Genomic DNA, 15,551 nt, shown 5'->3' with positions numbered 1-15,551 from the left:
ACATTCTCATTCAAACGCAGAACAATTCAATTTTATTTTCATCCTACTCCCTAAGACCTTTTCCAACCAGCTCCCTCCCACCCCAGTCTCCAACCATTGCTATTCAAAATTCAAATTTCAAAGATGAAGTCGCCATGGAAATGACAGTTTCTCACGCCAGCAAGTGTTTTTGGTAAAAGAAACCATTACCTCTGCGAAGCTATTAGAATGGAAACATTTTACCTTTATTATGAAAAAGAAAATATGTAAAGGAGTGTTTGCTTCGGAATCTGTTCATTATTTACTGGTTATACGTAACGTTGGTTTAGTAAGAAAACTGGAAAGGTTAGTCAAATATTTATTTTACAATGTTTGAATTCATAACAAATTTCTGTTTAAATATGTACGTAAATAGCTTTTGTTTGTCAAGTCTTCTCTTGTAATGTCAATTTAACACCTTTAAAATGAAACTAATTGTAGAATATTTATTCAGGACTCATTCTACTTCTCAGTAACGGGATATTATTGTTGTTATTGTTGGTGGACAGTGATTTTATTTGTCAAATTTGTCAGCAACTGCAAACCCTTAAAAAGGTCAGTTCAACATCGTAGATGTATTTTCTTTATTAAAATTTCATGTCAGTCGTCATTTTCATTAACTCACCTGTTTGGATGGGAAGGTGCAGCGAAGTTCGATGTTTAAGTAAGTTCATGAAGTTTACCCGTGCTTTACCAACAAAGAGCTTCATTAACTTGGTCGACATTTCTGTGCACCTTAATATCATTAATTCTCTTCTCCCATTTGATTTGTTGTTATTAATGACAATGCTGATAATATGTCAATAGCATGCTGTACATACACTGCTCTGCTTCAAGTCCAAATGCATCCTTTCTATTCTATTAACTTTGGTTAACATGTGATCTCACTAAAAGATTGAACGAGTTTTGAGCAACAACCCACATAAGGGTTTTTTTTGAACAACCAATTCCCTCAGCCATTTGTAAGATGCACTGCAAATGCCACGCAAAGAATGAGATTCCGGCTACTTAGAAATTATTTATCAATGCTATATCAGAAGTGATTGTTTGTTAAAGGCTATTTTTATGCAACCTATAGTGAAATTTTTTTTATCAAAAAATAACGTAAAATGGTGCTGAGATCTAGGTGATGAATTTATATATATACCAGTATTACACTTTAATTAAAGTGGAAATGAATTAAATACTAAACAAACACAACATAAATATTTCAACACATTTGAAACTTTGCAAAATCGACTTGTTTGTAGAAAATATGGCTGTATTAATTGTGATCGCAACTTTTTTTCATTACTATTTTCCAACAGTTGCGGTTAGTCAGAATATATTCTAACAGCTTATTACAGTAGATATAAGACCAATGCTGTTGATTTCTGTACAAATTTTAGAGCCAAAATATTACCGATTTTGTAAAACATATATTCCATTGTATGAACAGATGTTTCTGCATCTGTTATATTTTTTTCTTTATTACATTTGGCATGTATTAAGGCTAAGGAGGTAAAGTTCTTATTATAAATATTTTTGAAAATGGAGCATTATGTCAAAGCAGTGAAAGTTAGATCAGGTGCAGTCTATTAGAAAAGAATTCATTAATTGTCATTTTCTCCCAAAAATTCCCAATGTGAAACATCAAATTTTCAAAGAAATCCCCATAATTTCTTCACACGTCATGGTTATGTGGATGGTTGTGCCTAAAAAATGTCATTTTAGATTATTTAAAACCAAAATGATTCAGACACTAAGACACTAGTTGACCATCTTTGACACTAGTGACCATACTTGACACTAGTGACCATACTTGACACTAGTGACCATACTTGACACTAGTGACCATACTTGACACTAGTGACCATACTTGACACTAGTGACCATACTTGACACTAGTGACCATACTTGACACTAGTGAGCATACTTAACACTATTGACCATACTTGACACTAGTGAGCATACTTGACACTAGTGACCATACTTGACACTAGTGACCATACTTGACACTAGTGACAATACTTAACACTATTGATCATCTTGACACTAGTGACCATACTTGACACTAGTGAGCATACTTGACACTAGTGAGCATACTTGACACTAGTGAGCATACTTGACACTAGTGACAATACTTAACACTATTGATCATACTTGACACTAGTGACCATGCTTGACACTAGTGACCATACTTGACACTAGTGACCATACTTGACACTAGTGACCATACTTGACACTAGTGACCATACTTAACACTAGTGACCATACTTGACACTAGTGACCATACTTGACACTATTGATCATACTTGACACTAGTGACCATACTTGACACTATTGACCATACTTGACACTATTGATCATACTTGACACTAGTGATAATACTTGACACTATTGATCATACTTGAAACTAGTGACAATACTTGACACTAGTGACAATACTTGACACTATTGATCATACTTGACACTAGTGACAATACTTGACACTATTGACCATACTTGACACTAGTGACAATACTTGACACTATTGATCATACTTGACACTAGTTGAATATACCTGTGGTAGTTTTTTTAAAAGTATTCTTTTGAACAACAAAACGAATTTAATATAATTAATATTGCCTGTATATTCTCTATACATAAGTATGGATTTTACCGTTTTCCATTTTCAACCAACGAGAACAATACTTTTTGCCTGTTGAGATAAAACATAATGATATTTTAGCGCACTTCATTAAATTCCAACAGAATGCATTTAGCAGGGATAAATTTCTTAATCAGCAATTTCATTGGTATTTGATTGGCTCGCGTTTACATTTAAGATCCGTTAACGATTATACCTAAGAATATTTAAAAACTTTTCTATAATCTGTCAATCCTTCTATATAATCTATCTATGATATCCTTCTACACTGCCAGACGGACTCTTCCCGGTTGCAAAATCAGCTTGATATGCCATATCTTTTACTTTAAGTTAGGGGAACAGAGCTTTTTGACGTCATTTGTATTCTCTTTTCCTTAGTTGAAGTTTAAGGACGTGTAATAACTTACCTGCAAACAATTCTCCAAGGGTGATTGCAACATGGTCAATGGTCTCTTGAGTTTTGCCTTTTCCTTTTGCCTCGAGAATGATATACATGCTTGAATTGATTGGTCCCCGCTGCTATAGAAATATTTCATTCTTTGATTCGTAATGGTTATTGGAAAATTGTGCACGTGATGACATGACATTTGCAAGAATTCTTGAAAATAATAAGACCCTATTGTGTGGCGTAGTTTGTTTTGTTTTAGTTCGACTTGGTATATCTTCGGTATGATTATTTTGGTTTCTGTGAAATCAATTACCTTGAACGGCATTCCTAAATGCTGTCGCGAAGAGTACGGAAGAAGTGTCGTCTTGAAAAGCACGTTCTTATGAGTGAAACTTGCTCGATTTTTTTTCCATCCTTTGTGGCTGGAAATTTCATCAAAATAAATGAAAGAGCGCAATGAAAACATCACAAAAGAAATCGCTACATACCTGTCAAGTCTTCCTTTAAAATACACCTGAGGCATATCTGAATGAAAGAAGTGGAATTATATCTTTAGCGATCGATTGGCAGGTCTCTCGTCACTTGTGTGTCAGTCACATGTTAAGTGTGTTGCTTTTTCTTTGCTCCAAGCGTGGACAGTAGTCAAGACCGTACAAAGTATAGAATATTTATAGTGTCCTAGGGTAACATCATCTGAAAACATATGCTGCTATAGTTTTTCACCATCTTTCTCAGTGATACAAAGGCAACGTCAAGTGTGTGACCCACGAATACTTAATTTTTAAGGGCTTTTTATGGCCATGGTGAACTTTAATATGGCAAAGAAATACAACATCCATTGTTTCTTATTGAAACTGAAATATACATGTTAACATGATATAACACATCATACAATTGTTTTTAAAATTTTTCTATGTAGGCTTGATGTTAGAGAATTGTCTTAATTTATGATATAAGTTCGTTCATACCTTTTTGTTCAGGTAAATTCTTTACATCACCAACTTCCCCTGAGACATTGTGAAATGTCACGTCCTTTGAGCTACTGGCATCTTAAAAAGGAAGACTGATTTTAACCTCATTATTTTTAGAAACGGTTTTACTACCGAACGTTAATTATTAAGGTGAAACCGCAGTGTTTAATTTAGAAAAGGAAGTGATGATTGCATAAATTTCTACAATCCTTGAAAGCAAACACGAGTTCGCTACATAACTGTGTTTAATTTGCTTAGTTTAATTCATTTCCATGCGAACCAATGAGAACATTGCGATTTACATCAATGCAAACACGATAGAACGTTCGTAAAATGAAAAATAATTAGTTAAGTTTATATTTCAGTAACAACTACATCGATATCATATACGAGGATTATCTCGACTGTGAGGAAAATGTATCTACAGCGAGTTTAAACTGTCCAAACTTGTCTTCATATTTCCTTCGTCGGCATGGATGAGAAATCGTCGTCATATTCCTCTTCACTTCTTTGGCAAAGTTCTCCATTTTCATTGAAAAATACTCCAACCCCGCCAAATATAAATTCTTCATCGTGTTTCGAAGTGCTTCGTCTTTTCTTATCAGACAGATCTGTTTTACAGCTGTCAATTGAAGCATCGTCACTCTTTTCGTTCGGGCTCTTTTTTCCGGTCAACTTGGCGAGCAAGGTATTTAGAAACGAAGGTTTTTGTTTCCATTTACGGTGATCATTGTTTTCACTTTTTAAAGACGTTGATACGTCTTTGCTTTTGTAACCATGTAGTTTCTTCGTCTTTCTTTTCATACTTGGAAGGCACCCTGGTGTGCTTTCCTTCAGCTTATAACTCACATTGGACAAGCTAGTCCAATGCAAATCTGGAGTCGAGAGAGGTCTCAATGTTTGTGAAGGAAAAAGGCTTCGGCAGCCCGAATCAATGGACATGTTACTTGCAGCGCAGTTGGCTTCTAGCTCGATAAATCAATTTATCAACAAAGGATTCAACCTGTTTACTATGCCCTATATTGATTGTTGGTTTTGATGATTTTCTATCATGTCCAAGAGTCAGTCGCACATCCAGTTAAAGTATGATTTTTGAAGTAAAATTTATTTATAGTGTTTGAAGGACAATGATCTCAGACTTTATGTTCTGAATTATTCATAACGATCGAAGCGTTATACCATTGTTTCGTGCTAAACACATGGAAGACACCTGACTATCGACAAGATGCAATTGAATATTTGATTGCATTTAACATACGCGCAGCAACCGAGCAACTTTAAAGATGCAAATGGCATCTTGGGATTTTGTTAAACTGGTTTCCATGCCCTGCGCACAATGCCGGTGAAACGTATTCTTGCCACATAAATCAGTTAGTGAAGGAAATTCTTTTTTTGCGTCGATGTTTTCTGCGCTTTCTACCATTTATGCTACTGGATATACGAAATTTTTGTTTAATACCGACCATTTATTTATTATTGAACACCGGCATTTAAATATTAACTATTAATTCCAACCATAACGCCCAATCAGGTTAAATTTTTCAGCCATGTTCATTATAAATTGATTCTCGGGGAAGTGGGAAGATGAGCATCATGCAGACTTTTATTAAAAGAAAAGCAAAGCTTACCATCGCCATTTTCGCTGTGATTCATTTTCTCGTCTTCCGTGTCTAACGTTGAATCTTGAACACAATTATAAAATCGAAAATTCGATTATTACAGTGTGCCGAGTCGATTTTTCACACCGGATAAAGTGAATGGGATAACTAATGCACTAATTAACGGAAGGACAGTTGATTCATGCAGTCACAGATTCATTCTGAAATATTTTTTCGAGATCATTATATTCGTACATAATGTTCCTACAACGGTTACGTAAACAATAAAGCAGTTGTCAAGGATACTATACTAACACAAGTCATCGATTCCATCAACACTCAAAGTAATCTTCGTTCATTAACTACTTGAACAGTAGAGATTACGTGAAACGGAAAGTTCAAAGAGTTCATTGGTTGAATTGACATTCTACCAACGCAGTATACTTATATATACATGCATCGTCATAGCGTAAAATAGTTATAGGCTCTAAAGGGTGTATGGGGAGAGACAACATGACGCAGTCACGTAACTATGTAGAATTGACCTGTTGTGCAAAAGTCAAAAACAATGAATAACTTCACATTTCTTGCACCTGATTCTTCTTCCTCCTCGATGATAGAATTACTCGTATCTTGTTCCGACTAAACGAGAAACGTTATTGAGCATTGCTTGAGAAACGATGGAATTGTTTGTTTGTTGATGAAGGGACATCTGCACACGGCGACAGTTAGATAATAATTCACGCGTACATAACGGCGTCTGTTTTTTTTACGTTTCTTGCCACAACAATTACTAGGGTCTTAACAGGGAGAACTCAATTATATCCATAAAAGTCTTTTTAAATAATGGGTTATCGCCTCCACATGATGTGACGTTTTTTTCTGTCACACATTAGCTGAAAGTCATTGCCATGCTAAGTCAAGAAGACGCAAAGTACATTATATTAAGCAGTAACAAAGTATGAAATTTTTAAAGAAATAGCAGTAATTTGTTTTAGGCAAGGAAACAGCAAAAACAATTTTTACCGTTAAGTTGCGTTGATGACTTGAAGCAAACGAGGGTTGTAAAATTATTTCATCACATTCATTAAATAAACATGTAAAATCATTTCAACAGACATGTTCGAACGCGTATCTTTCCAAGTCGCGAAAGCACCTGCTGTCAATGATGCATATAGTCCACATTGAACCACAAAAATAATTCTTACCTGAGAGGAAATGTATGTAAATCCTATTTGAATTTCACCGCTTTTGACTTTCTTAAGTTCGTACCATTCCTTTGCACCAAGACGCTAAAAATCGGAACGATACCTCGTTTGAAATTAAGCTCGCAGGTTAATTTACATTCATGTATCATCTGCTTACGTTTCTCATTTGTTTTAATTGTGCCAGTGTAAAGGTCACATGACCCATTTTTTCTTGACTTAATGGATCTTTATCCCAAACGTCCTGTCGAGGGATTGCATTTGAATGTATAAATCATGTTTATCGATAGAAGACAGGAATTTTTGCAATAAATTTAATACGTACAATGGTTAATTTATCATTTTTATTTGGAAGAGGAAGTCTGCAGGTCTCATTCCACACCGGTGTAAGAGTGTTGTAGATGACTTTAGTGCGATACTTCTCCTTTGTGCCGTATTTTATGGTAACGAATGGATCACTTTTGCCTGAAGTACGTCAATGAAGATCTTGCATCAGGCCGAATCATTTAAGCCAATTTTTTTTTACTGAACAATAACTTGCCTTTATGCGAGTTGTTCGATTCGCAACATTTTTTAAAAGATTGGGTTTTTGTGAAATAAAAATATGTTCACTATACTACGTGTTTTGTCTTCATGCAACAAAGATCAAATTAACGTTTGCTGCTTGTCATATTGACGTAACTATGTCTGTTCATGTTTGTTGTCATAATGTTATAACTTGTTTGTGGTTGTTATAATGTTATAACTGGGTGTGTTACTGATGCAGGGCAAATTATTTCACCCATGCCGACTGAACGATGCATAATTTTGTCCGAAGTAAAGGATTTGATTATAAAATTTCCTTTTTTGAAAATAGAACATGAAATGTATTCTGTAATTAATGATAAATTCATATCTAGACACTTTTAAGAAACTATAATCGTTTAAACTCGCCTGTCACATCCATCACAACGAGATCTCGCCCTTGAATGATCTGAATTTCCATTCCTCCTCTTTCTATTGTTTCAACAACATAAAAATTAGTTTTCTTGTTCGATCTATTCTGTTTCAATCAAATAATCACCTGCGATCATTAAAGCGTCTAAAGCTTGGCTATCTTTCTTCTTTTTAAGGTATTTCTATAGGATCACATAATGTTGTAAAGAATGCCAAGTATGAAATGATATCACGTGATCTTACTTTATGCAACGGCTCTCCATCAGGTAAGCCTTCCATTGGACGTAATTTTTCTATAAGAACGGTTTGCAAATGAATAAATCGAGTAAATGTAAATGCAGGTACGTTTCACAATGATTTTTCTTGATTTTACTTCTTACAAAGTGTAGATGTATATCGTCCAGATACGCACGATATGCCCCATTAGGTTCCTTTGAAACCCTACTGATCATAGCATGCATATATGAATTTGCCTCCTCTCGCAAATAAACTTGATTTTCTTATCAAATGTTAAGAAGTCGTATTATTTTTGCTAAGATGTCGCTAGCATTTTTGTGCTTTTTGGGTTTCGTGGAACTTAATTTCATGGTGTAGGATGTTTTTAGAGATATATCCCTCGCACAAATCACTTGCAAACATTGCGCATGCTTCATACACACCAGTCGTAGCGACGGTGGCGACTGGACGAAAAAGTGCGGAAATATAAATTATTCCCGCCTTTTTGAGGCCGTCTTCCATAGAGCTGATTCGGAACATCACGTCAATCTTCTTCTTGAAAAAATATGGTTCATCCTGGACATGGAAATGAAAATGGTTTGTTTGAAAACTGGGAATTAGATAGATAGGTTTGGAGAAACTACACTGGGAACTAGATAGGTTTGGAGAAACTACACTGGGAACTAGATAGGTTTGGAGAAGCTACACTGGAAACTAGATAGGTTTGGAGAAACAACACTGGGAACTAACTAGATAGGTTTGGAGAAGCTTTTATAATCATAGTCACAGTGATTACTATTGACAGTCGCCGTTAAATTCCTCGACATAGTTCGATGTCACATTTAAAAAAAAACGGGACGAATAATTTATTTGCACAAGAAGGAAAACTCTCAGCACATCCAAGTAATAGTGGTGCGATTTTAGTGAGATGTATGTCGATGTGGGGTATACGTGTTATTTCGTTTAATACCTTGCTTAGACAAAAATTGCATGATCCCATGAAGTCATCCGGATCATCTTTTATCCTTAATGTCTCAAGAGCTGTGACATCTTTGTCATGTATAACCAATGACATGACAGTTCTTGTGTAGTCTGCAGTACAAAATTCGATCACGTTATCCCACACTGGATTAAGAGTGTTTGCAACAGAATTCGTACGTTTGACCTGGAAGTTAAAAAGGCAAATAAAATATTGGCAGTTTGGCACCCGTTGGCAATTTTGAAGGATTGCTGGAGGCTTCATAGCTCACAGACACAAAGCCAGGAGGCTTGCGTCACCTCCCCCATCCCTCCTTTTAAGGAATGCTTTTTAAATGCTTTCATATCTTCTTACTTGTTTTGTCTTCAGGTATCAGTAACAAAGTACATGAATCTTACCAATTACTTGCAAGTTTTCTAACTTACTGCTACATAATACAATTGAAGTTAGAATTGATTTTGTCATTACTATTTTCAACATAGCTCGCTTTGCAGCTGCTAAAAGTAGACATGAAATACAAATTTGCTTCTTCCTGCTTACATTTACTACGCTCTACTGTCTACAAGAAAACCATCCTATTCCCTCTTCAGGGAAGCGCAGTGGAATTGTACAGGAGTACATACTCCATAGTAGTCCACCTATGTAGTTTACCTTGAATTGAAGGAATTTCAAAAGTATTTGAGTTATACCTCTTGTTTGTTTTTATACAAAATGCAGTAAGGATCGCTGAGACCGTTCTTGTCCATGGGAAGTAAATTTTGAGCACTGTGAACAACGACACATACAACACCTGCAACTGCAAATGTTCTTTTGATTAAGAAAATTTCATCACATTAATATTTATCTTTACGCTTGCACTACAACTTTGTACCAATCACAGCAGGCCTTTAACGTTCCCGTTCAAAGGAACAGGAGCAGCCAGAGAAATCTCATGCTCTATGTAGTGCGTTGATAGCTTTATTTCAAAAGAGACTATTGCTTGAAATATCTACAACTATAATTTTGAGCTTTTCTTTGACATCTTCGTTCACTGTAGTTGTTCAGTAAAAAGATGTTATAGTTCTGCCAAGCAAAGCTACGAAACTTGATCGTGTATTAAATCGTGTTGTCAACTTCTTTGCCATAAGCCGGATAAGTTTTAAGTTTTCTTCGGTGTAAAGGAACAGAAATTCTATCTGAACAAAGACGTTATGGGTCACCATTGTTGATACCTACCTTCATTTGTCTCAATATTGTGCTCTTTAATCTTATTGTAGTTTTCTTGAAAGTTTTCGTTTGTAGTATCCTCAGTAATGTTCACCACAGGAAGGGAAGTGTATTCAAGAAAAATTTTCATCTTTGAACCTCGTTGACGACTCTTCTCCAAGGTTTCCTCACTAATAATGTGTGATTTCGTGAAAAATGCCATTATATTAGGCATAGATATTATGAATAGCACGTTGTTCTGTAATCAACGTTTTAAGTTAACATGTTGTGGTCTTTTCAAACATATAAAAAGACAACATTTCATCCTGTAAATCGCCTGGACTACTTCTTCCCAATAAACCATAGACTAAGATTATCCCAGAATAAGTGTAACTTAAATACTTACTGACTTCCGACAACGTCCAATGTAAATCTTGCTAAAGGGAGGTGATACTCCAAAACTGTGTATTTATTACCCAGTTTTCTCTTCGCTTTCATTTTTATTGTCAGCTAAACGAATTGAAGAACAGTTTCTACATTGAATCGTTGCTTTACCAGAAACGTATTGCGATATGTCGCTACCTCATCACAACTTAAATTGTACACAAGAACAGAGACTTTGTCCGACCATTCGTTTCCATTGGTGATTTCCTTAAGTTGACAGTGCTGTTCGCCCAACCTCAATGCACACCAATGTGTATCATCTTATTGCATGCAAAATAGAAACTGTCATCCACCATGTGCACTTTTCCTGATGAGCGAAACTTGTCCTACCTGTAAGAGGGCCATCGAACCCTCCATTAATTGTCAACGTTAGAACTCCGCAAGCTGAAAAATACACACTTTCGTCATAAGTGATGTTAATTTGAGAGCAGAATTGATGTTCAACATTACCAAACTGTGAGCCATGGCCAAGGACATCAGGATCATCGCATAAAGGAATTGTTATTCTACCGGGATCAACCAAAGCTATGTTAAGAAAGAGATGCCTCACATTGAGTTTCGGGGCTTCGGGCAATGAGATAATTTATGCAACATGGCATACATAGTTTCAAGCAATCGTTGAGAAGACTAGCCATCCAGTTCTTCAAAAGAGGAAATTCCATCAGTTGAACTGACTTCAATAGTCGTATGTCGAATTCAACTTTGGGTCTAAAAAGCAAGAAGATAAAGTTAAGGGGCCAACAAGGGAAGGATCCTTCTCCTTCAATTTGACGTTGATTCTCACTCCTCAAGAAAACAGAGAGATATGGCAGCAAGATGTGGAAATGGAATGTTGCGATTAAATGAAAGCACAATCTGCATCTTTCCATTGATGTGAAGATCTTCTACAGAAATGCTAGTGCTGAGATCCAAAAATCTAAAAAATAAGGTTTATTTATTGTATCGTGATAAACGTAACAAGTGTTAAAGCAGTGCAATGTAATCAATAAAGATAACATGTTATCCTGTTATCAACCATTGAGGTAACATATTATCCTTCAGTTAACCGTAAAGATAACATCCTGTTATCCTGTTATCCACCTTAAAGATAAGATGTTATTGCTAGTCAACTCTAAAAATAACATGTCATCCTATTATGCACCTTAAAGATAAGATGTTATCCTCTAGTCAACTTTAAAAGTAACATGTCATCCTGTTATCCACCTTAAAGATAGATGTTATTCTCTAGTCAACTATAAAAATAACATGTCATCCTGTTATCCACCTTAAAGATAAGACGTTATTCTCTAGTCAACTCTAAAAATAACATGTCATCCTGTTATCCACCTTAAAGATAAGATGTTATTCTCTAGTCAACTCTAAAAATAACATGTCATCCTGTTATCCTCCTTAAAGATAAGATGTTATTCTCTAGTCAACTCTAAAAATAACATGTCATCCTGTTGTCCACCTTAAAGATAAGATGCTATCCTCTAGTCAACTCTAAATTGACATGTTATCCTGTTATCCACCTTAAAGATAAGTTGTTATCCTCTAGTCAACTCAAAAAAAATAACATCTTATACTTTTGTCAACCTTAGAGATAACATGTTTTTCACTATTCACTATAAGGAGGTACTTTGTTATTCTGTGATTAGTCTCAAAGATAACTTAGGGAAGTGTAATCACTTATAAAGATGACATCTTTTTCCTTTTTTAATGTAAATTTTAGCTATAGTATCTCAGGAAGGGATCCATTATCGAAGAATACGTATTTTATGTGACTTACCCTCCTTTCGCAAGTCTCACTCGAATGATAAACTTGGAGTCTGGACTAGATAAACCAACATCAAGGTTCATAACTGCTTTGTACTTAGGCATTGTTGCCAATCCCTCTGGCGGAAATCTCAACGTTATCTCCGACGCTTTTATATTTCGATTGTCTTCAAACGAGTCAAAGCATTCGATGTATTTAAAGTAAGGTGTACGATTACCTACAGTGAAATCCTCCACCTCAATTGACTCTATGAATGATGGTTTAAATTCTTCTAGATAAGGATCGAGATTAGTCTTGATCAGGGAAAGGATGGAGCTCTCACTAAAAACACACCTAGGGCAGAAAATGTTTATACCATTATTTCCTTTGTCCGCATTTGTAACTACTTTTATTTTTTACCATCTATTTATGACGAAGTTTAACCATTCAGCGGTCTCTGCATTTTGAAATGCGCGTTCCCGATGCGCTTGCATCTCAGCAAATCGCATTGAAGTCTTCAGAACGTGAGCTGAAGTTCTGTTCCACCAGGTAAAGACGAGAAAGAGGAACGGGATGAGCCAAATAAATCCAATACCAAAGCTTCCAAAGATCCAAGCGAGGATAAGGAAGATTGCTGTTGATACGGTCAAACGGGCATTATGTTTAGCAAATGTTTTCATATCATCATCCACAACGACGCCTGTTTCACCATCATCAGATTGTTCTACATCACTCAAATTAACACCAAAAAAAAATCTTGAAATAATGCTGTAAAATATTTGGTATACCAATGTGTTGCTCTTCATCGTTCCCATATTATATTCACAATAGACGAAAGCTTTATGTCACTACAAAAGAAAAATGCAGTACGTTTCAGCTTTATCAACTGCCTCTACATAGCTGGAATTCTCTATTTGTGTTTAATTTCATTAGAATAACTTCAATTTCATGTTTTCTGAAGTTATCAACCGGAAAAGGATTATATAAGTACTTCACTGCAAAGCACATGATATTTTCAGGTGATGTCATGAAAGATGACCGACGTGAAAGATACACATAACTACACTAAATGCCGAAGGGAGGTGAGGACATGATCTTTATCTCACTGGAGATGCGCTTCAGAAAAGAAACTTCAAAAACTGTATTTCCAATACAGACGTTTTGATATAACAATCTCTCGACTTGGAACCGAAACTGTTGATTGAGATATAACGGGTATATCGATCGTTAAAAGTTAGTCTACATGCAATAAATCGTTGTGAAATGGGACGGTCGTAACAATCATTCATTTTGAAACATTTTTGAGAGGCCAGTCTCTCCACCTAGCTTTGGATGTTGACTCAGATCTCGTAGTATGTCCTTGAATATATTCGTGTCGAGGTCATGTAAGCTGGTGTAGTGCAGTTGAACACAACTTTACAGGTCTATATGGTCTATAACTTGGAGATGTTAGGTTGGAAAACTGGTGTGAAATACGTGCATAGTATATTGTATATGAACAAATTTTATGAAGTATATGAAGAGATTTTTACAATCAACGTTCTTGGCAAAGGACACTAAGGATGTTGCCTCATACATGGGAGTTTATCTTCTGGAAGAATACACATATAGCCCAGATCCAGAAGAGTGACCCACGTTAGAGTGATGTAAGTGCAAGGGAAACAAACAATTGGCATGTGTGAAAGATTTCATAGTTCAATGATAGATCCTGTTTCTATGTGAATCTATGCAGAGAACAAAAATGGTTCAGCACTATGTTCTCACTCTATGAATAATGATGCTGAGTCATAGGGGATCTTAGGATAAGAACAACGTTTACAAAACGAACAACGAGCTAAGGCTTGTTGCTGATATGGAAAACCTTCATAACCACAGTGTTCACCGGAAAGTGGAAGAACTTGTATACTATTATGTCGTTGCTTGAAAAACTATATATCACCAAACAAGAAGCTCTTTATCAAAAAATAATTTTGTATGGGATCGAAGCCTTTTTCTACCAGTTTGTGTTGGCGGATTTAGACATTGTTGTGTTGATAGTTCCTAAACATTTTTATACCACAAATTCGTCGTGACACGCAAAATATGCAAACTTGGAAGTAAGGTTGACAAAACTGAAAACCTTTAAATGTTGTATAATTACGAGAAAACTCGATGGACTGACAAATAAAGAAGTTTTAGACAAATAAAGAAGTTTTGATTCCTTAAATTTGCAAACGAAATAAATGACTTTCTTGTTTTTTAGACTGAATGTATATAAGACATAGTTTCATAAATTAAAAACAACCTGTCAACGACCTGGTTTTCAAACATGCAGAGTTCTTATTATGAGAATACATATAATAACTCAATCGATAAATAGAATAATCCACGAGCGTATTAGGTGGAAAATACACAAGAGCTAGAAAAAAAAAGACTCCTGCATTCACTGTATTAACGTTTTTCTTATTCAATATATTAATTATTGTCATATGTATAAAGTTAGAGAAGTACCTCTGCAATTTAATCTTATTTAATGTGTATCTTTCAATGTAATATTCAAGTAACTCACACAACGATAGTCAGTGTATTGTATCACCACATCTTCTTTATAGATTATTCACAGCGACTGCAAGAAAGGAAGTTTTCCAAATGAACATTGCATCTTTAAGTTTACAATGCATTATGCAAATCAAAGCGTCTTTAGGTGTGCAGGTATAGCGTCTCGATCCAAGACACGGCTATAGCTGCAAAGACTGGATCCAAACATGAACTTGGTGCTAGATACATCATAGTAAGTATCGTCCATACAACTGTATGATGTACTCTTTATCAACAATACATACCATAAAGTGACGACATAATTTTATGATACACGTAGACCTCATCAAAGTGTCGATACCACTGTGTGATGTACTCCTCAGTCAACATTATTAATTGGTTTATTGTCGATAAAAAAATTGTCTGTCGCATGTTTGTAAGATACCTGTTAACTTTCTCGAAGGAACAGTACTAATACACAACCTAATTACGTTTTTAGATCAGGAAAAGCTAAAAATATTTCGTTCCTCCTTCAACAAGAAAAGTTAAATTTTTTGTTCCTCCTTCAACTAGAAGAGTTAAAATTTTTTGTTCCTCCTTCAAATTTTAAACCAAATTCACTTAATTGTTAATTGGGTAGCAGGGGGACTCATATATTCATATGCTACAATCCATTTGTTTCTCCATGTCCGGTCCATGACATTTGCTTCAAAAAGATTTCGTCCACCAA

At 35.4% G+C, this 15,551-nt stretch overlaps 1 protein-coding gene and 1 long non-coding RNA gene across 4 annotated transcripts; one reads left to right on the top strand and one right to left on the bottom strand.

The window, feature by feature from the left end:
- Positions 1-24: 24 nt before the first annotated feature.
- LOC124453719 lies at positions 25-15,134 on the top strand. The gene is made up of 4 exons (XR_006951169.1): positions 25-324; positions 473-573; positions 7,922-8,011; positions 14,896-15,134. It is a non-coding gene; the product is annotated as an uncharacterized LOC124453719 (long non-coding RNA).
- On the bottom strand, positions 1,237-14,911 carry LOC124453709 (uncharacterized protein PYUK71.03c-like). Of its 3 annotated transcripts, none has more exons than XM_047004545.1 (27): positions 14,853-14,911; positions 12,725-13,152; positions 12,338-12,658; positions 11,354-11,485; positions 11,171-11,277; positions 11,020-11,094; positions 10,900-10,953; positions 10,708-10,829; positions 10,532-10,635; positions 10,156-10,316; positions 9,630-9,736; positions 8,932-9,126; positions 8,405-8,537; positions 7,989-8,038; positions 7,873-7,927; positions 7,743-7,805; positions 7,135-7,274; positions 6,970-7,053; positions 6,813-6,896; positions 6,150-6,246; positions 5,635-5,688; positions 4,004-4,084; positions 3,524-3,560; positions 3,349-3,457; positions 3,055-3,166; positions 2,660-2,698; positions 1,237-1,712 (listed from the first exon to the last, which is right to left on the bottom strand). In XM_047004545.1, the coding sequence occupies exons 2-27, from the start codon at positions 13,117-13,119 to the stop codon at positions 1,651-1,653; spliced, it is 2,973 nt and encodes a 990-aa protein (XP_046860501.1). In that variant the 5' UTR covers positions 13,120-13,152; positions 14,853-14,911; the 3' UTR covers positions 1,237-1,650. The 3 variants fall into 3 exon arrangements, with proteins under 3 accessions (XP_046860501.1, XP_046860503.1, XP_046860502.1); XM_047004547.1 differs by having other exon boundaries at positions 6,198-6,246; XM_047004546.1 differs by having other exon boundaries at positions 14,795-14,900.
- Positions 15,135-15,551: the final 417 nt, after the last annotated feature.

Source organism: Xenia sp. Carnegie-2017, unplaced genomic scaffold (assembly GCF_021976095.1).
Source record: "Xenia sp. Carnegie-2017 unplaced genomic scaffold, XeniaSp_v1 HiC_scaffold_25, whole genome shotgun sequence".
NCBI classification, from domain to species: domain Eukaryota; kingdom Metazoa; phylum Cnidaria; class Anthozoa; order Malacalcyonacea; family Xeniidae; genus Xenia; species Xenia sp. Carnegie-2017.
Note: the sequence above shows the minus strand (reverse complement) of the source record. Positions and strands in the feature narration are given on the sequence as shown.

Bases quoted from the DNA above. Each gene is read 5' to 3' on its own strand.
- LOC124453709 (XM_047004545.1), bottom strand. From the start codon at position 13,119: ATGGGAACGATGAAGAGCAACACATTGGTATACCAAATATTTTACAGC. The intron at 8,538-8,931 runs GTATTAAACGAA...TTCCATGTCCAG, and splicing joins GCAATTTTTGTCTAAGCAAG to GATGAACCATATTTTTTCAA. The intron at 7,275-7,742 runs GCGAGTTTAAAC...GACGTACTTCAG, and splicing joins CGTTGTGATGGATGTGACAG to GCAAAAGTGATCCATTCGTT.